At 44.2% G+C, this 20,284-nt stretch overlaps 1 protein-coding gene across 1 annotated transcript; it reads right to left on the bottom strand.

Moving 5' to 3' along the window:
- Positions 1-10,993: 10,993 nt before the first annotated feature.
- On the bottom strand, positions 10,994-20,237 carry MAPK7 (mitogen-activated protein kinase 7). Its single transcript, XM_070956639.1, has 4 exons — positions 19,295-20,237; positions 16,202-17,124; positions 13,792-13,919; positions 10,994-11,147 (listed from the first exon to the last, which is right to left on the bottom strand). Exons 1-4 carry the CDS (start codon positions 20,220-20,222, stop codon positions 10,994-10,996), a joined length of 2,133 nt encoding a protein of 710 aa, XP_070812740.1. The 5' UTR covers positions 20,223-20,237.
- Between the last annotated feature and the right edge of the window lie 47 nt (positions 20,238-20,284).

Raw genomic sequence — 20,284 nt, 5'->3', positions numbered from 1 at the left:
GGAGGGGAAAAAAACCTTTTCCAAATCGGAATTGGAATTTATTTTATAGCTCCTTCCTGTCTCCTCAGAAAGCTTCCTTGCTCTTCCCAGTTGTATTTTATCTCTTAAGTTTCTTCTGTGGTTTGTTACCTCTTCAGATCCTGAACTTTTTTGTCTTCTTAATTATTGAAATGACCATTCTCTCTGGGTTACCCTCCCTTACAATAAAGGAATTCAGCATTTGATGGTGTTTCTGAGCTTTCGTTCCTTCGTCCTTACTTCCTCATTTTCTTTCCCTTCTTGGCACTGTTTAAAAACTTACTCCAGGGGTAATTAAACCGATTTTAAACAAATGTAAACAAAATGACAGTAAAGCCCCGTCTCCTTTGCAAAGCTCTTTGCTGCCTTGTTTTTTTCAAAATAGGATTCTCTTAATGGATTCTTCTCATCCAGTCAACCCTGCGCAGACAAGTCTCAGCACACCTTCTGAAGAATTGCCGACTGTTTTTAAAGGGCTTCTCACTAAAACCACACCTTGAATCTGATTATTGTCTGAAATCTCTTCCTCTTTTGATGAAACTTTGAACCACCCCATCTATAAGACTGCCTCTTTACACAAACGGATGGATGGATGGATGGATGGATGGATGGATGGATGGATGGATGGATAGATAGATAGATAGATAGATAGATAGATAGATAGATAGACAGACAGACAGACAGACAGACAGACAGACAGACAGACAGACAGACAGACAGACAGACAGACAGACAGACACCGTGTTTCCCTAAAAATAAGATTGGGTCTTATATTAATTTTTGCTCCAAAAGACACATTAGGACTTATTTTCTGGTTAGGTCTTATTTTTGGGGAAATATGGTACTAAATGCATCCATCTGGCTGACAATCTTAACTGGGGCTTATTTTGGGGGTAGGGCTTATATTACGAGCATCCTGAAAAATCATGGTAGGACTTATTTTCCGGTTGGGTCTTATTTTGGGGAAAACAGGGTAGATAGATGATAGATAGATAGATAGATAGATAGATAGATAGATAGATAGATAGATAGATAAATAATTAGTTATGGATTGATCACCATTATTGGCCAAGAATGCAAGGCTTTTAAATATATAGACAGTCCTCAACTTATGATGATAATGGAGCCTAGAATTTCTGTTGTATGTCATGATGGTCGCAAATCAAGCACCCATGTGAACAATCAAACAAAATGTGGCAATCTTAAAGTGAATGTTACTGTCATTAATTGGTCATTAAATGAATACTATGGTTGTTAAGTAAACACATTGCCTACAATGGGGTGTTTTTTTTACTAGAAACCAGAAGTAGACATGGTCATGTAAATGCAATTTGAGACTTTTTTATCATTTTCCAATCTCCTATTGGATAAAATGGGTTCGTCTTATGACCACGTGATTCACTCATTCACTCACCACATAACGATTATGATTACTTGCTTAACTCTCATAAAACAATTGTAAAAATTGAATCCAGTCACCTGGTGCCTCGACTTATGACCAAAATCCCAGTCCCAATTGTGGTTGTAAATTAAGGATTACTGGTAACTTGGAGCAGTGCTTTTCAGCCTTAGCAGTTTCAAGGCTGACTCCCAGAAATGCTGATTTTTCTGTCTCTTTGGCTTGTACAATGCTGTACAAGGAAGAAAGCACAGGCTGGGAAAAGTAAGGAATGAGTAATCAGGCCTCACCCAAGGAAGGGAAATGTCTTACTCAATCAATACCCTTTGCTTCATCTCTCATGTGAGGAAACCCATTGTTGGTATTCTCTCTGGGATTAGTTTTAAGAGGCTTCTGATCCATTGACCCTTCTAGGCATAAATATTTTTTTTTTTTTAATTTGATTTATATGCCGCCCTTCTCCGGAGACTCAGGGCGGCTTACAATGCTTTAAGCAATAGCCTTCATTCTTTTGTATATTTTATACAAAGTCAGCTTATTGCCCCCACAAACTGGGTCCTCATTTCACCTACCTTAGAAAGGATGGAAGGCTGAGTCAACCTTGAGCCTTGGAGAGATTCGAACCAGCAGAAATTGCAGGCAGCTGTGTTAATAACAGGGTGCACTAAACCCTTGTACTATCAAGGCTCTTGATAGTACAATCTCAAATATTGTTGGTTCCACAGATGATTCAGTCATAAGAAAGTAGAGAGATTATTGTGTGACTTCTTCACTCAGTACCATTTTGCCCCCCTTGGCCTTTTGGGTGCGGGGACATTCAAAACCTTAAATTGAGGGGAAGACCTCCCACTTGCTTGCTTCCCCTTCTGGATTGGTTTTTTTTTTTTTAAATAAAAATATGTTTATGAGAGGCTCTTGGTACTCTCTGAGCTTGATTATTTTCTTGCAGACGTTTCATTACCCAATCTAGGTAATATCATCAGTGTAGTAGTAAGGAATGGGACAGTGGTGAAATCCAAATTTTTTTACTACCGGTTCTGTGGGCGTGGCTTGGTGGGTGTGGTGTGGCTTGGTGGGCGTGGCAGGGGAAGGATACTGCGAAATCCCCCTTCCCTTCCCACTCCAGGGGAAGGATACTGCAAAATCCTCATTCCCTCCCCACTCCTGGGGGAAGGATATTGCAAAATCTCCATTCCCACTCCACACTGGGGCCAGCCAGAGGTGGTATTTGCCGGTTCTCTGAACTGCTCAAAATTTCCACTACCGGTTCTCCAGAACCTGTCAGAACCTGCTGGATTTTACCCCTGGGTTGGGAGTGGTCTTGAAAGACTGCTTACTGTTAGCTTGTTTGGCAGTTCCTTGATTGGAACGTTGTTTACTTTTTGATTGTTGGTCTGGTGTTAATCTTATATTCATTTGATTGACATTGACAGGGCAAGTTACCAGAATATAAATTGAGAGCAAACCGCATTCCTTACTAGTGAAAACAACTAAACTCAAGAGAGTGCTAAAACCCTCTCAATTTCAACCATGAACTAAAAATATTCTCCTTTATTGATATCTGTTTATCTCTGGTTGCAGAATGCAGGTTTTGTATTTGAATGTTCCACCATTACAGTATTATCATTGCAGTTCACTGGAGCACTGCAATAGGCTAATACCCACCCCATGGACTGCCATTTTATATATCTAAAATGTGGGGGAAATAGGAGGGGGAAGCTGAGTTGGATATGTTTGCTGCGTTATTTGTAAAAATAATAAAGATGGGATATATATGTAACTCAATGCAGCATACATATCCAACCCACCTTCCCCACAACAACAACCCTGTGAGGTAAGATAGACTGAGAGAGAGTGATTGGCCAAAGTCACCTTTTCATAGTTAAGGTGGGACTAGAACGCTCAGTCTCCCACTGATTGGTCCAAGTCACCCAGCTGGCTTTCATGGTTAAGGCAGAACTTGAACTCCCGGTCCCTTGTTTCCTAGCCTGGTGCCTTAAACCCACTAGTCCAAACTGACTCTCCTGCCATTGGGATTCGATGATTCACTAATGAAAAGGCAGGAAATTCCCTCATCTGGTGCCAATATTTTTACTGTATTGCTTTTGGGTGGAACCCATTATTTCTTTTAAGCTTCTTTTGAAAAGTTAGGGAGAACAAAAACCGGAAGGAAAGGCGAGGCACGAAGTACTCCCGAAAGAATCATCTCTATTCATGTCCGTGTTTTAAATTCTAGCTATACATATATAAGAACTACACTTTTCAGAGAGTTTAACTCTTGGGGATTAAGGATGGACATTCAGAGAAGTAATGAAATATAAGGTTTTATCCTAAAGCACTCTCATAGGTTATCCTTGCAATATTTTTGGAAAATGTATTTATCTCAGGTTTCTCCTTGTTTGTTTTTAAAATGTCTTGGGTGGGGGGTGGGGGGATGTTGTCTGCTTCTCCAAAAGGAAAAAAAAATAGTGACAAGTATCTAGCAAGCACCATGAGTTGAAGGTGCTTGGAAATACATGTTTTCCTACACTGGTGTTTTTTCTGATATTTGAATCACAACTCATAAGATCATTAGAATTGTAGTCAAACATGAGAGGAGCATGCTGATTGCTAGAGGGCATTTTTTTTCAATTTCCTTCCTTCCTATTTTCCTTCCCTCCTTCGTTCCTTTCATCTATCCATCCATCTCAGTCAATCACTTGATTCTGTAACCTGAGCTCTCTTGCACAATACTGTACTTGAGCTAAGATGACCAAAATGGAAATCAGTGAAGCTTTGCACACTAAATTTGACCACACATCATAAAGCCATTTTTTCCAGCACACAGAGCTTTAACCAATATATCCCCCTGTGGTGCTTTTGAACAAAAATCCAAAGCATTGTATTCCTGAGAATTTTGCACCAAGTTACTTGAAGCTTTTCAAGCTTTATTCAAGTCTTTATCCTGCTGTTGTGTCAACACCGATAAAAGGGCTCCACCTCAAATGTTGTAACACTTCAAAACATGAGACACTTCCAACTGCGATCTTATTGGCATTCAAAGCTTTGGTTGGGAAATATGCATATTTCTCTGAAATGAGAAGCTTCAGTTTTTGATTAGACATATTTGAGGTACTGAAATGGCCCAAAACAAGGGAATTGGGACCCCCGAGCAAACTTATTTGTTTTCTGTCCATAACTTGTTGAGGAGTCAGAAGAAATATTTTTTTTCAATTTATATTCTGATTTGCTACCAAGAACTAAAGGATGGTTTGGGAACTCTGGGAATTGAAGTCCACCCATCTTAAAAGTTTTTTTTTTTTTTTAATTTGATTTATATGCCGCCCTTCTCCGGAGACTCAGGGCGGCTTACAATGCGTTAAGCAATAGCCTTCATTCTTTTGTATATTTTATACAAAGTCAGCTTATTGCCCCCACAAACTGGGTCCTCATTTCACCTACCTTAGAAAGGATGGAAGGCTGAGTCAACCTTGAGCCTTGGAGAGATTCGAACCAGCAGAAATTGCAGGCAGCTGTGTTAATGACAGGGTGCACTAAACCACTGTACTATCAATTCTGTTGCATGATTCTGGCTCATATTCAAGTGATCATCTACTGGGATTCAAAGGTCCCTCTCACAGTTACTGTTTTTGAGCCAGGTCTCGCCTAATCTGTATTTATACTTTTGATTTTTCCTGCCTAAATGTAAAACTTTGCTTTTCTCCACATTAAAATTCTTTTTTTTTTTTTTTTGGGGGGGGGGGGGATAGGACCCGCCCATAGATCTTTTTGGATCTTGAGATTGTCTTCAGGGGTGTTGGCTATTCCTGCCTGCCTAATCCTCTTCTGGGGACTGTAAACTGAGACCCAGATAATGTTTTCTTGGGTTTTTATATATATATAAAAAACCAAGAAATAGATAGCTTGAAATAGCTTGAAATAGATCTATACTAGTCTCCCTTTATTTCTTTATCAGCAAAATATAAATTTGGTATAAAATAGTTTGTCGTGAATGCGACTGCTTGAGGGTTCCTGGATTGGAGCTGAAAGGCGAAAGGGAGCAGAATGCCCCTTCCCACATGTTGGGGTAGACCAGGTGTCTCAATAGAAAAACACTTAATCTTTCCCCTGGTTCAAGCTGATGAAGGGAGAACTTGTGGCTCAGAAGGTTAATTCAACTGCCTAATATACAGGAAGCCCAAGTTTGAATCCGAGTAAGGGTAGCTGATGAAAGCTAAAAAGCTTGAAATAGACCTATACTAGTCTCCCCTTATTTCTTTATCAGCAAAATATAAATTTTGTGTGTGTGTGTGTGTGTGTGTGTATCTCCTTCATATCATCCTGCTTCTTCCACCTTTTTTTTTATTTTTCAAAGAAAGAACTAGAGCATCTGTGGAAAGTCTCAAAAACCAAACGCCTGGGAGATGATTTAAGCTTACCCATATAGTACAACAACACTGTTCTGCCATTTTACAAATAACAATTTTAATATAAAGTTTAATGAACAATTTCTTTTTTTCCCCCTAAGACATCACCATGGGGGGTGGGGGGGGGAGTACACCACACCAAGGCACCACAAATAACTGACACAACGCTCAAAAGCGCTCCAAACAAGTTTTACATACTAATTCAAAGCTACACCCAAGGCTTGGTCCCAAATCTGACCTCTGGATCTTCAGAGGTGAATTTTTGTATTGTATCAGAAAAGTTCGTACGGTCTCCATGTACAGGTAGTTCTCGAGTTACAACCATTCATTTAGTGGCCATTTGAAGTTATAACAGCACTGAAAAAAATGAACAGTTTTCACACTTATGACCGTTGCAGCATCCCCATGGTTATATGATCGAAATTCAGGGGCTTAGCAACTGAAATATATTTATCCCAATTGCACTCTCCCAGGGTCATGTTTTCACCATTTTGTTAACTTTCTCAGCCGGCTTCTAACAAGTCAATGGAGAAAACCAGACTCACTTAACAACCGCATGATTCACAATAGCTGCAGTGATTCGCTTAACAACTGTGACGAAAGATTGTAAAGTAAAGTACACCTCAACTGCCTCGCTTAATGACAGAAATTTTGTGGTTGTAGTTAAGGACTACCTGTATCAACTCTCAAATCCACACCCTCGCAGTGAAAGGCAACTGGGCGTGAAGATGGAATAGTGTTAACAATTTGGCCTTGCAAATATTTTAGGGGTGAAGACACTGGTTACTTTGGAAGTGAAAGTCTGACCAACTAATCCCAACTAAATCCAAGTTAATTGGACAGCAAGTAATTTTACTAGCTGTACTCTTATGACAGGAGTGTCAAACTCGATTTCATTGAGGGCCGCATCAGGGTTGTGTTTGAACTTGGGGGACTGGGGGGCGTGGCCAGGGTGGGTGTGGCCAGCTTGTCGTCACTCGTGTCAGGGGCGCCTGTGGCAGCCCGAGTGCTCTGCCGGTGAAAATGGGCACTGAACTCCGTTTTCAGCTGCGATGGCTTCCTGCAACCCTCTGCCAGCGAATACGGAACTTGGGAGGGCCTCATGCAGCCTCCCGCAAGCTCCGTTTTCAGCTGTGATGGACCTCCTGCAACACTCTGCCAGCAAAAACAGAGCTTCGGTTGTGGCCGCTTCAGCACTGCCATGCTTCTGTGCCATCATGGTCAACCATGATCACGTGATCTTCGTGGGGATATCCCTGCCTTTCTTCCCATCTCCTTCTGGCTCCTGTGCCCAATCATGGTCAACCATGATCACGTGATCTTCGTGGGGATATCCCTGCCTTTCTTCCCATCTCCTTCTGGCTCCTGTGCCCAATCAGCTGGCGGCAAGGGCCAATGGGGGAGTAGCTATTGGCTACTCTGGAATTGAGGCCAAAATCTGAAATATCTTAATGGCAGTGGTCAGTGAAGGAAGGACAAGGGAGCTACACGGATGGCTGCTGCTGAGAAAGGGCTGGCTGGAGATGCCTATGGGTGCGCCCTCTTCCTCTCTGGAGGGAAGGGGGCCTTGGGGCAGGCCAGAATGGGAAGTTTTTCTCACAATCTATGGCTCCCATTGGTCCCACTCCTCCCAGCAAAGTGGTAGGCTGTTCTACAGGTCAACCAAGGAAGAGGAGAGACCCTGCTGAGGCTTATGAGGGGAGGGGAAATGGTGCCAGCCTATATTATATATGAAAAAGAAGGATGACCCAATCAGTCACAAATTGTTTAATACTGCATTATTTTTCAACGCAGGCTGGCAAATAATGTTGATTTGGAGGAAAGGGTCTTGGGAGACCTCCAGAGATCCTAAGACCACACTTCTTTAAGAAACATTGCTTTAGAGCAAGGGTCTCCAAACTTGGCAACTTTAAAACTTGTGGACTTTAGCTTCCAGAATTCTGGGAGCTGAAGTCCACAAGTCTTAAAGTTGGCCAACCCCTGCTTTACAGAAACACAAAAGCTTCTCCACCCAAAATTTTGGACTAGATATTTGAGGGCAAGGGCTTATAAGTAAAAGCCATCTATATTTTAATTTTAATTCTAAATCTAAATTTTAAGATAGGTAACTTAAATATTGGGACAGTCACATATTTAATATTGGGACAGTCACATCCAAAGGAACAAATCTTGCAAAAGCATTTCCAGGGTTTCCATCAATAACAATATATCTACTCAAACCCAGGTGCCATCAAGTCCAAAGAGACTTACACTCAAGTAAGATTCTCCTTCACGCGTGATGAAACATGCTTAACCATGATTCATTGAGGGGGATGGGGAAAATACACCCTAACATACAATTCGATGAGTTGGCTCAACATGCTAAGCCATGGTATATAAGCTGCAACACGTTCCCACAACCAGAGTCAAATAAACCACAGGATGGCTTAATTATATTAGGTGAGCCCAACTTCACACTGGAGGTGTAGGAAAATTCAGGCTGCTCCACAAAATACTGGCTCACAGTCTTGCACAGAGGAAACCCCTGTGCTGGTAAAATGGCAGCTTAAAAGAGATTCAGGTTTTGTTAACGGAAAACATTATCTACCGGACAATACCAAAACAGAAACATGTCTGCCCAATTTGATATGATAGCAACAGCAATAGCACATAGACTTATATACCGCTTCACAGTGCTTTCCAGCCCTCTCTAAGCAGTTTACAGTCAGCATCTCGCTCCCAACAATCTGGGTCTTCATTTTACCGACCTCAAAAGGATGGAAGGCTGAGTCAACCTTGAGCCGGCGAGAATCGAGCTGGCGACAGCCTGCAGTCAGCAGAAGTAGCCTGCAGTACTGCATTCTGACCACTGCGCCAACGCGGTTCTATAAATAAAAGATACAGGCACATATATACATAGACAAAATACATACACACACATTTAAAGTGGCAGGCCATGTTAGTCACCAGGCTGAATATGCAGAGTATTCACAAAGACCTTATCAGGAGTATTATAGCTGGGCTTCAAATATCTAGATGACAGTAAACAGGAACCAAAACTACCTGCCTGCTGCCACTTAAGGGTCACCCAGGTTTCTGCAGACAAGATACAGTAGCGCCAGCCTTATGGAGACACTGTTAAATGGCCACTGTCTGGAGGCACATTGATATGGCAATCAGGATGCTGGAAACAAGCATTGTCCAGCTATCTTGGGACAAAGAGAAGGCTCTTTAAAAGGCTCCTGGTACAGCAGACGCGGGGTAGAAACTGTGTAAGTTAGAGGGAGGATTGGTCCCTTCCTCTAGTAGACAGTACTATATGTATTGGTAGGACAGTCACATCTGACACAGAAAGCAGAAGACAGAGTTGTACAATCTCTGTCTTCAAAAACCTTGAGCGTAGGCACCATCAACATTGCATATCTCCACTTAAAAAGCAGAAGGCTGCCTCGCCTCAGGGCAATCATAATCACTGCAACACCATCAAAGGAGAAAAACCTACATTTAATGGACTTCCCACCCATCCCTCATAATTTCAAGGCTTCTTCTGCATGACAATATGGCACGTTGAGGTGAGGCCCTTGACATTTATGTCTCTTTTCCATTGGAATCTGTGGACCTTTCTGGCCCATCCTCACAGCATTACTGAAGGTAGCCATTGCCAAAGTTCTCCAGAAGGTTACTTTGGGCAACCCACAAGTAATAACCAATAAACAGAAAAGCAAAAACCTGAAGCGTTTTAAGGCTGAAGCTTCCATTCTTAGTATTTCCAGTTTTCAAAAATGCAGGAAAATCCTCTATCCCAAAATTTTGAAGAGGTATAGCTGGTCAGAATACAGCATATGAGATTGGATGGCCCATTGGCCTAATTCAATTTATTTCCACAAGTTTGTAATCCAGCTGTTTCACAGTGCAGGGCAAAACATGCTATGAAAAAGAATTTTTCCCATCTGTGCCTTCCAAATATACATGAACTTCAGCCTCCATTATCCCTAGGAAGCCAGAGGGTTATTCGTTTAATTATTAGATTTATCACGCCTTTATTTTATACAACTTAAAGTGATATCCATCAGCCTCCTGCCTATTTTCCCAACACCTGAGGATGTGGGCCTGGGCTGAAAAGAGAGCGACTGCCCTCAAGTCGCTCAGCCAGATTCCTATATTTTATGGAGGACTGAAGTTTAGAATACAGGTAATCCTTGATTTACGACAGTTTGCTTAGTGACCATTTAAAATAACAATGGCACTGAAAAAAGCGACTCGTGACCGTTTTTCACACTTACGACCGTTGCCAACGGTCATAGGATCAAAATTTGGATGCGTGGGAACTGACTCGTATTTATGACAGCTGTTGCGTCCCCGGGTGACCTTTTTACATGCAAAATCAATGGGGAAGCCAGATTCACTTAATAACCATGTTACTAATTGAACAACTGCAGTGATTCATTGAACACCTGTGGCAAGAAAGGTCGTAAAAAGGGGAACAAAATTCACTTAGCAAATGTTTCGTTTAGCAACAGAACTCTGGGCATTTACAGTCGTAAATTGAAGATTACCCATATATCTAAGAGAGGACTGAAGGGAAGACTACGGAAGCTGAAATCTGATACATCCGGAGGGCACCAATTTGAAAAGAGTTGCCTATGGAGGAAGGCTGGATTTGATGCTTATGTGCATCTTTCTTTTATTAAAAGACCTGGAGAACATGTTTTACATGAATTCAGTCCTTTCGAAGAGCTTTCAATATTCTAAACAGAAAATGTTATCCGTGTTTTATCGGCCATGAGGTAAGGAAACACAGTGTGGGGTCAAGCAAGAAATTGACTGGATGCCTGTTTCCAAGCAAAGAGATGATGCATCCTTTTAGTGTTTTTGACAGAGTCCTTTCCTGATTTGTGTGTGTGTGTATGTGTGTGTGTGTGTGTGGTCTTTCAACATGCCCACAGAAGGCAGCGTAGAACCAAGTCTACTTCAACTCTTATTGCAAAAGACCTCCAGTCTGAAACATCAGCCCAATTCACTTTTGCTGTAAAGCAAAACAACAGAAATGCGCAGGCACTGTGGTGACATTTCCAACCCAAGTCATTGAGAAGGCAAATCGCCTTGATCTTTCATATCCACTCAAGAGTTTTAAAAGAAAGAAAGAAGAAAGACCGAAGAGGAAGACGTTGACCAACAGGATCTTGGCTTCTCATGCGTCTTGCAGGTCCGGAATGTCAGAGAGGATCATGGGAGAGCCCAGTTGCAGTTCTTGTTGGAGAGACTCCATGTCAGCAGGGTTCATGCGATGGACTTCCAACCAATCAGCGAGAAGCGAGGCCGAGAGTGGAGCGGAGTCACCTTGACTAATAAAGTGAAATACAAGAGAGAGAGACCAGGAGATGGGATGAAGACAAAGCAATGGACAAACAATACAGAAGTCTAAATAATCCAGATCAGTGTTTCTCGGCAACTCTATGATGGCTGGGGAATTCTGGGAGCTGAAGTCCACACATTTTACAGTTGCCAAGATTGAGAGAAACTATTCAAAATAAAATCCTAGAGCAGGAGTCCTCAAACTACAGCCCGTGGGCCGGATACAGCCTGCCAACCCAATGTATCCGGCCCGCGGAGTGGTAGAATTCAGCCCCACCCCTTGCCCCTCTCCTCCCAGCCACTCCCCACATGGATGGCTTTTTCCGGCTGACGGGGACCCTGGGGAGGAGGTGCCTCGTCTACCATAAGGCTGTGCCGCCCACATTGCCCCTCCTCCAGTCGTTGCCATTATCTTCCACCGTCCGGCCACGCTTCCAAGTTCTGTTAATTTCAATGGTTCGACGCTCACTGCACTGCTGCTGCCGCAAAGGTAAGGCCAAAGGGCACAGGTGGGCCCGCTGGCAGAGCGGGTGATGCCGCCGGCCCAGCCACCTGCTCCCAGGTCAGAGGGCGGGTGAGAAGCTGCGGCCGGCTCCCCTCATCCCAGAAGCACCAACTTCACACTCTCCCCTCTCTGCTAATGGCCACGCCCTTCTTCACATGGGATCGCCCAGCAGCGAGGAGGGAGAGGGAGAAGGGGGCAGTCACCAGCAGAGAGGGGAAAGTATTGATGCTTCTTGGACAAGGGGAGCCAGAAAGCATCTGGATCTCATCCAGCCTCTCTTCCTCTCACAGCCACATGTGTTTCTGCTGCCGTTCCAGAGGCCTGCTGCTTCGGGAGTGAGGGGGAATAAAGAGGCCAGTTGGCAGCCAAAGGTTCACTCGTTTGCTTTGCTCTCCGATCTTCGCTCTTGCAATTTTCGCTGCCTTTTCTCTTCCCACCATGGCCCTTCCGATCTTTGAGACTGCAGCCAGGGCGGAGACAGGGAGGGAGCGGAGCATGAGGGAGACGGTGGTATCAGAGCCCTCCCTGGCTCTTCCCCGAATTGCATTGTTTAATGGACTGCTAAATTGGCAAAATGGATTGCTAAATTGGCCACACCCACCCAGTCACATGACCACCAAGCCACGGCCACCCAATCAGTCCGGGGGCCCCACAACAGTCTGAGGGACCGTGAATTGGCCCCCTGTTTTAAAAGTTTGTGGACCCGTATCTCCAAATGAAATCCTTTTCTGTGGCATGAAGGCAGATCAAATTTAGTGGTAGCTGCTGCAGCATAGCTGTTGTGGCCCGCCAGCGGCCTGCACGGACTGTTGCTGATCCTGAAGAGGAGGCGGCTGGTGTGTTGCTGCACCAGCAGCCTGTGCAGCCGGTGCTCGAGTCAAACAATGAGGAGGCTGAAGAAGATGTGGTGCCAGAGGCAGAGATCCAGTCAGGACCTTCAGAACCTCCAGAGGCTCCTTTAAGTGAAGAGGATGAAGAGGAGAAGCCTCTTCTCAATGCATGTGCACGCAGAGCTGCCAAAAGGCAGAAGTGGTTCCTCAGGAGGAGGTCTCCTCGAGAGTAAGGCTTGGGGCTAGTTGGCCACTCCCTTAGCCTATTTAAGAAAGTACGCAGCTTGCAACAAGCTGCAGAAAACAACTTTAGTTCGCTAATCATCGTTTTGGGATTTCTCTGCAACCTTGCTTCTGTGCTTTCTGCCAACTCCAGTAAGACTCTGACTATCTTATCTGTGGAATTCTGGCAGGCTGTTAAGAATGCGTATTAATAGCCGGCATTTGCTAAAACTGCGTTATTTGAGTAAACTAAGTTTTGTTCAGAGTTTGTGTGTGCTGTGTTCTTTGGGATCTGTAGCTGGGGCAGAACAATAGCTTTTGATGGAGCCCAAACCACTTACGCCCTCAGGGGCTTCTGTAGGGAACTGAAGGGGCTGAGAGAGTAAAGATTCATTCGCAAAAATCAGAAAAGGTACATTATTATTCAGCGAACATACCTCCTGTTTCCTAATTTCCCCATAACAACCAACCTGTGAGGTGGCTTGGGCTGAAAGAGAATAAGTGGCCCGTAAGTCACCCAGCTAGCTTTTCAGGCCTAAGGAAGCCTAGAATTCAGAGTCCCCCTGGCTTTTAGGTCAGCAAGCCGATTCTCCAAACCTCACCAAAGACAGGAAGAATGGCAACTGCAGAATAGGGAACAAATTTAAATCGTCCAAAATTGCCGCGTTTGAAAAACATCATCCACAAGATGGTGCCTTTCAAGATACGTTGGGCCTCATCTTTCATAATCTTCATGAGACGACCTGGGCTTTGTGGGGGCTGAAGGGGAGCAGGCAGCAGAAGAACATGGATTCCAAGTAAGAATTGTTACTTGTCACATCTTACCGCTGTCAGGATCTTGGCTCCTCCTTGTCTTACATCTATCAAAAGAAGGTTGTCCTGTTTTCAATGGTATCAGGGCAGGTAAAGCCAAAAGAAGAAACACAACCTCTTCGTCTATGGGGGCCATGTTACTTCCTGCTGCCCACCAAGAAGCAAACATCTGTCCCTGAATGCATGTACTCTTCCACCGATTCCATGGCACAAACTTCTCCACACCAAGCCCCCAATAAACAGGATACAAGAAACACCGCTCACCTCTCTCTGTTCTCCCCCACCATGTCGAAAGACTGGTTCAGGAATTCTTCCAGGTCAAATCCAACCCCATAACCAGCACCGCTGCCTTTGGGTGTTCCAGAGAAAACAGGAGGCAAAAGATCTTCCACCTGGAATGAAGAACCAAAGGAAATTAATGTAGGACTACCAACAATTTGATAGGGACGCAGTAGCTCAGTGGCTAAGACCCTGAGCTGGTCGATCGAAAGGTTGGCAATTCAGTGGTTCGAATCCCTAGTGCCGCGTAATGGGGTGAGCTCCCATTACTTGTCCCAGCTTCTGCCAACCTAGCAGTTCGAAAGAGTGTAAAAAAATGCAAGTAGAAATATAGGGACCACCTTTGGTGGGAAGGTAACAGTGTTCCGTGCACCTCTGGCATTTGGTCATCCGGCCACATGACCACAAAGACATCTTCGGATAGTGCTGGCTCTTCAGCTTTAAAATGGAGATGAACACCGCCCCCTAGAGTCAGGAACGACTAGGACATAAGTGCAAGGGGAACCTTTACCTTTACCAACAATTGGAAGACCAGGGACTCTCCGTACAATCTTATTCCTGCATGAATTATTCAGCTGTCCCTTGCACCATGAGCAAACCCATCTCCTCAACCTGATACCCTAAAGAGAGATCCCCTCGGTCACTGTCTTTTTTGGATATACTGTTTGAAAATTATGGATGTTAAAGCACATCTGGAGCACAACAGGAAAAGGAAAACACTAGCAAACAAAAGGAAAGGAGAGGAAGGGAAGGGTAGGTTCAAAGAAGTCAGCTGCATTTAGCAACGATCAGAAGTCGGAGAAATAAACAAATTTAAACTTGCTAAATTCCTTTCAGTGGGAGTGGAAGAAAATTAATGTTCTCCAGATCTGATCCAGAATAAACAGTTTTATTCAAGGCGTTGTGTTGACCGACACACACAATAAAAAGAATTGTGCTCCTTTCTCAGGCTGCAAAAAAGACTCTTGCTCATCTGTAGAAGCTCCGTAAGAAAAACTTTAATTAATTTAATTTAATTAATCATATTTCTATGCTGCCCAACTCCATAGGGACTCTGCTGCAGCCTGCACAAAACGTTGTAAGAATTCAACTATTAAGCATTCTGCAGAAACGGCATTAAGTTTGCCGTGAGAGATGCCAAGGCTCCCAAATCTTGTGGATTATAGTAAGGGATATAGTAGGAAGGGCACAAACATTAATAGGCTGACTTATCCAAGCCTCCTAATTATCAAAGAGACAAATATGTAGTGTTAGACTAGAATTATATACGTTATTATAGAGAAATATGTATGTGAATTGTATAGATAGGTATATATATGTATAATGTCAAGTTTCTGAAAGATGCCCCCTAGGGAGTTTCCAATTTAAGGTGATGCCATTTGGACTGCAGGGAGCCCCAGCGGTGTTCATGCAATTAATAAATGAGGTTCTACATAAGCACCTCTATACGGGGGTCCTCGTCTACCTAGATGACATTCTCATTTACACGGAAACCATAGACGAACACATACCCCTCGTCCATCAAGTGCTGGAAAAACTGCTGGGGGCGAACCTATATGTCCAACTATCAAAATTCGAGTTCCACCAGTCACGACTAGACTACTTAGGCTGCCAAGTGTCAAACGAGGGGATAGAAATGGACCCAGACAAAGTACAATCAGTTTTAAACTGGCAACCCCTCGCACCCGCAGACAACTGCAAACCTTCCTGGGGTTCGCAAACTTCTACAGACAATTCATCCCCTCTTTTGCAAGAATTGCCAAACCTCTGATGGACCTCCTAAAAACAGGGAGTCCAGCAACAAAACCCCGCCCAGGACAACCTCTACAGTGGGACCTAACCTGCCAACAAGCATTCGAAACACTAAAAGAAATGTTTGCAAAAGAACCGATCTTAAAGCATCCTGACCCCGAACAACCCTTCGTCATCCAAGCAGATGCCAGCGATGTGGCAGTGGGGGCTGTGCTAGTCTAAAAGAACAGCCAAGGGAATCTACAACATTGTGCCTACACATCCCGCAAACTCACCGACACAGAAAGACGATGGGCGGCGTGGGAAAAGGAAGCGTTCGCAGTGAGATGGGCGCTGTTGACCTGGCGACACCTGCTAGAAGGAGGCCAGAAACTGTTCGAAGTTTGGACTGACCATAAGAAAGCTTTGCAAGTTGACATATAATTGTGTAGGAATAAGGTATAAATGATTAATATACTATGTTTAAATAACGTATAAGGTGTAAGGAATATATTATTATATCATCATTAGTATATTATGTATTAACTTAAAGTGTTGGAAGATGCTTGGGACCAGTGATGTCATATTTATGTCCAATGTTTTTAATTTTGAATTACTAATACAAAACTTTTTTTTTTTTTAAGAGCCTCTCAAGGGCTTTTACCTGAGATTTTGACAGCTGCTGGGTTACCACGTTGATATCAGGGGAATCCGAAGGTAGTCCTGACGCCACCTGGGACTGAACTGACCCTCTAGTTTCTTCTGTGGACAGTCCATGGGGTGGAAGTTCAGACTTGCCTATCTCAGACTGGAACAGAGGCTGATCTGCCTCAGCTCTTGCCACAAAATTGACCACCGGTTCTGACAAAGGTCCGGCGGGTGCCACCTCAGGCTGATCAACAGGCAGTTGTCCAGACACAGCCCAGTTCTCAGGTGGAGAGACGCTACGCCAAGCGTTGAGAGCCGTCACTCCATATGGGCCTTGGAAGATCTGGCTCGGGGCATATTTGACGTTTAAGAGGCACTCGGACTTGGCAGGGATGGCTTTGGGGCAAGCCGGGGTGGCCACCACAAAGGGGGCAGTCTGCGCTGGGAAAAAGCGAATAACGTTGGTGTTGGAAGCCTGGACCGAGGCTAGCTCGGTCCCCACCGGGACAAGGGTGAGCTTGGGGGCAAGGCCTGGTGCCGTTTTGTCAGAGAAAGCAAGGAATTCAGAAGGTGCCGACGTGTTACGAGAAGGGGCGGGAGTGACGCAGGTCGATGCGTGGGCCTGCGGGGGCAAAGGCTTGGCAGCAGGAACTGAAGGCAGGGCATGACTGGCTGTGTTTTTCTGGGGTGGGACCGTGGACCCATTTTGGATTGGCTTGTTCTGGGTGCGGTCCACCATCTTGGTCCACCTTTCCAGAAGGTTCCGGTCATTCTCAGTCAGCATGTCTTTGTGCTCCCGTTCCTTCTCCTTCTTCTGCTTCTCTCGCTCCTTGGCCCGTTCCTGGCGTCGCTTTCGTTTCTCCTCCCTCTCACGCTGGCGTTCCTTCGCCGTTACCGGTCGCCGGATATCAGGAGTTTCTGAGACAGAGGAAAGTATATCTGCAGGACAGAAGGAACCAACGGTACTCATGAAGGAGGAATCCAAAAATGTGCTGCAAGCACATTATCAAGGCCACATTTTTAAAAAAAAAAAAAAACACACGCATTGCAGATTAGAATCACTGCAGGTGCTTTTTTCAAGAGGCAACTGGACTTTCTGGTTTTTCTTTGAAGATATTTCGCTTCTCATCCAGGAAGCTTCTTCAGCTCTGACTGGATTGTGGGGAATGGAAGGATTTACAATAGCTTCTTGGATGAGAAGCGAAACATCTTCGAAGAAAAATCAGAAAGTCCAGTTGTCTCTTGAAAAAAGCACATTTGGGATAACCGTGACCTGGATGACTGACAATCTCCATAGGCATCACTACAGGTAGTTCTCGACTTACAACCATTTGTTTAGTGACTGTACAAAGTTACAGCAGCACTGAAAAAAGTGACTTACGAACATTTTTCATACTTATGACCATTGCAGCATTCACATAATCAAAATTTAGATGGACTGGTTCATATTTATGACAGTGGCGGTGTCCCAAGGTCATGCGATCACTTTTGGTTACCTTCCAATAAGCAAAGTCGATGGGGAAGCCAGATTCACTTACCAACCATGTTGCTAACTTAACAACTGCAGTGATTCACCTAACAATTGTGGCAAGAAAGTTTGTAAAATGGGGCAAAATTCACTTAACTGTCTCACTTAGCAACAGAAATCTGGGACTCAAATGTGGTTGTAAATCAAGGATTATCTGTATTTAAGCAGTAAATACTTTCACTCCGATTACCCCAAGGTTTCTAAGCATTTTCTTGGGTTCCAACCAGGTTTTAACAGATTTTTATGATCTTACAATATCCAGGATACTGAACCTGGAAAACTAACAATTGCTGTGAAGTCCTTTTCAAAGCAGATTTCTAGAGTCTAAAAGAATGCAGGTAGTGCTTGTTAAGGATATTGTTGTGTTAACCAACCAGCAGAGTAAGTGCACAGAGAAACGGTACTTCGCCGAAGAGGTTGTAGAAAAAATTGTTTTAAAAGTTAAAAAAAAAATTGGCCACGCCCACCCAGTCACATTACCCCACCACCACCAAGCCACACCCAGAACCGGTAGTAACAAATTTTAGATTTCACCCCTACTTGAAACCATTCACTTAAAAACCATTTGAAGTTACAATGGCACTGAAAAAAGTGACTTGAGACCAGTTTTCACACTGACAATCACCGCAGCCTCCCCAGGATCACATGATTAAAATTCAGGTGCAACTGGCACGGATTTATGATGGTTGCACTGCCCCGGGATCATATCGCCACCATTTGCGACTTTCCCAGCTGGCTTCCAAGAAGCAAAGTCAATGAGGAAAGCCAGATTTGCTTGCTACCCTTAATAACTGCATCATTCGCTTCACAACTGAGTCTATATATATATATATAGACTCATATATATAATATATATAATATATATAATATATATATATATATATATATATATATATATATATATATATATATATATATATATATATATATATATATAAATTTTCTTACTTCTTCGTAGGGTTTATGTGTGTTTTTCTTCTAGCCAGGTTTTCCCTACGTAGCCAAGGTTTTTTTTTACTGAGCTGGAGCTACAAAAAAACCTTGGCTACGTAGGGAAAACCTGGCTAGAAGAAAAACATATATATATATATATATATATATATATATATATTATATATATTATATATATTATATATATTATATATTATATATATATATATAATAAAACAGGGGAAATCAACTGCTTTGAAAATTGGGGCTCAATTGTGGTCATAAATCAAGGACTACCTGTATATCAGAGAGGAAAGTTAAATAACGTAGAATTCTTCAACATTTCTGGTTTTACGGACTGGGGGGGCAGGGAGGAGATGCTTCTGTGCAAATGACCGGAAAGCACGCGCGCACACACAACTTCCTTTCCACAAGCGTGTCTGCCGCTCACTTTAGTGGAGTATGCATGCATGCTCGCCCGCTGCTCGAGCAAGTGAGGAGGCGCGTGCATGCGAACATGCTCACCGTCCGTTTCCGTGGCCCAGTTGCAAACCCCTCACAGCCCACAGGTTGGGGACCCCTGAACTGGGTTACCTCCAACCTTGAGGCCTGTCATATCACTTCCCAGGGCCAAACCCGAAGAAACTTTACCTTTGTTTTTATTGCGGAGTGCAGATTGCAAGATGAGGGCTTTGAGAGCAGCCTTGGTGTCATCTGAGATGGCGCCTTCCCGCTTTGGTGGGGCCACTGGGGCCTCCACCTCAGCCTTTACTTCTGGCGGCGTGACGGAGGAAGCCACTAGAGGAGAGGTGAAGTCAATGGTCTCCGTTGGGTAAGGCATGGGAGAGGCCATCGCATAATCATCATCGGCGCGTGGAGAACCAGCACTGGGCATGTCAATATCGTTGCAGCGCAGTAGCAACGCCTGGTTAGCGGCATCATCTACCCCGCCATCCACCATGGCTGGCCTAAGAGCAGGCTTGAAACTGATCTGCCGCCGGATGCCTTCCCGGCGTTCGTGGAAGTCCTTGATTTCCGCCACAATGGTCTCCTTGATTTGTTCCTTCGTAAGTACCTGTTTGTCAAAGTCAAAATCGAAAGCTGGGACGCAATCCGGCTCGTCATCCGGATCGTGATACTTAGACAGGAACGGGTGGTTCAAGGCCTCCACTACGGAGATGCGCTCGCGCGGGTCAAAGCGAAGCATCTTGGAGAGCAAAGACAAGGCCTTCCGGTCGGCGTTCTGGTAGAGGCTGTCCCATGGCACTGGCTGACGTGACGGCAAACTCTGGATGTAGGCACGCACCCGGTCAGCACCAATGGAGTGGACCACTTTGGCGGGAGGAGTGCCCAGAACGGTGATAATCAGCTGCAGTTGATGGATATAGTTTTTCCCAGGGAAAAGCTGCTTCCGCCCGAGCATTTCTGCAAAAATGCACCCTACAGACCACATATCTATAGCCTGTGTGTATTCGTGCAGAGACAACATCAGTTCTGGGGCTCTGTACCAGCGAGTAGCCACGTACTCCGTCATGAAGTACTTGTATTCAACCGGCTTGGTGCAGAGGCCTCGGGCCATCCCAAAGTCACCGATCTTCAGCTCACAGTTCTCATTGATCAACAGGTTGCTGGGCTTGAGGT

The sequence above is a fragment of the Pituophis catenifer genome, unplaced genomic scaffold, assembly GCF_029215685.1.
Source record: "Pituophis catenifer annectens isolate HBS135680 unplaced genomic scaffold, rPitCat1.0.hap2 SCAF_288, whole genome shotgun sequence".
In the NCBI taxonomy this organism is placed as follows: Eukaryota; Metazoa; Chordata; class Lepidosauria; order Squamata; family Colubridae; genus Pituophis; species Pituophis catenifer.
The sequence above is the reverse complement of the archived record's forward strand: the minus strand, read 5'-3'. Positions and strand labels throughout refer to the sequence as shown.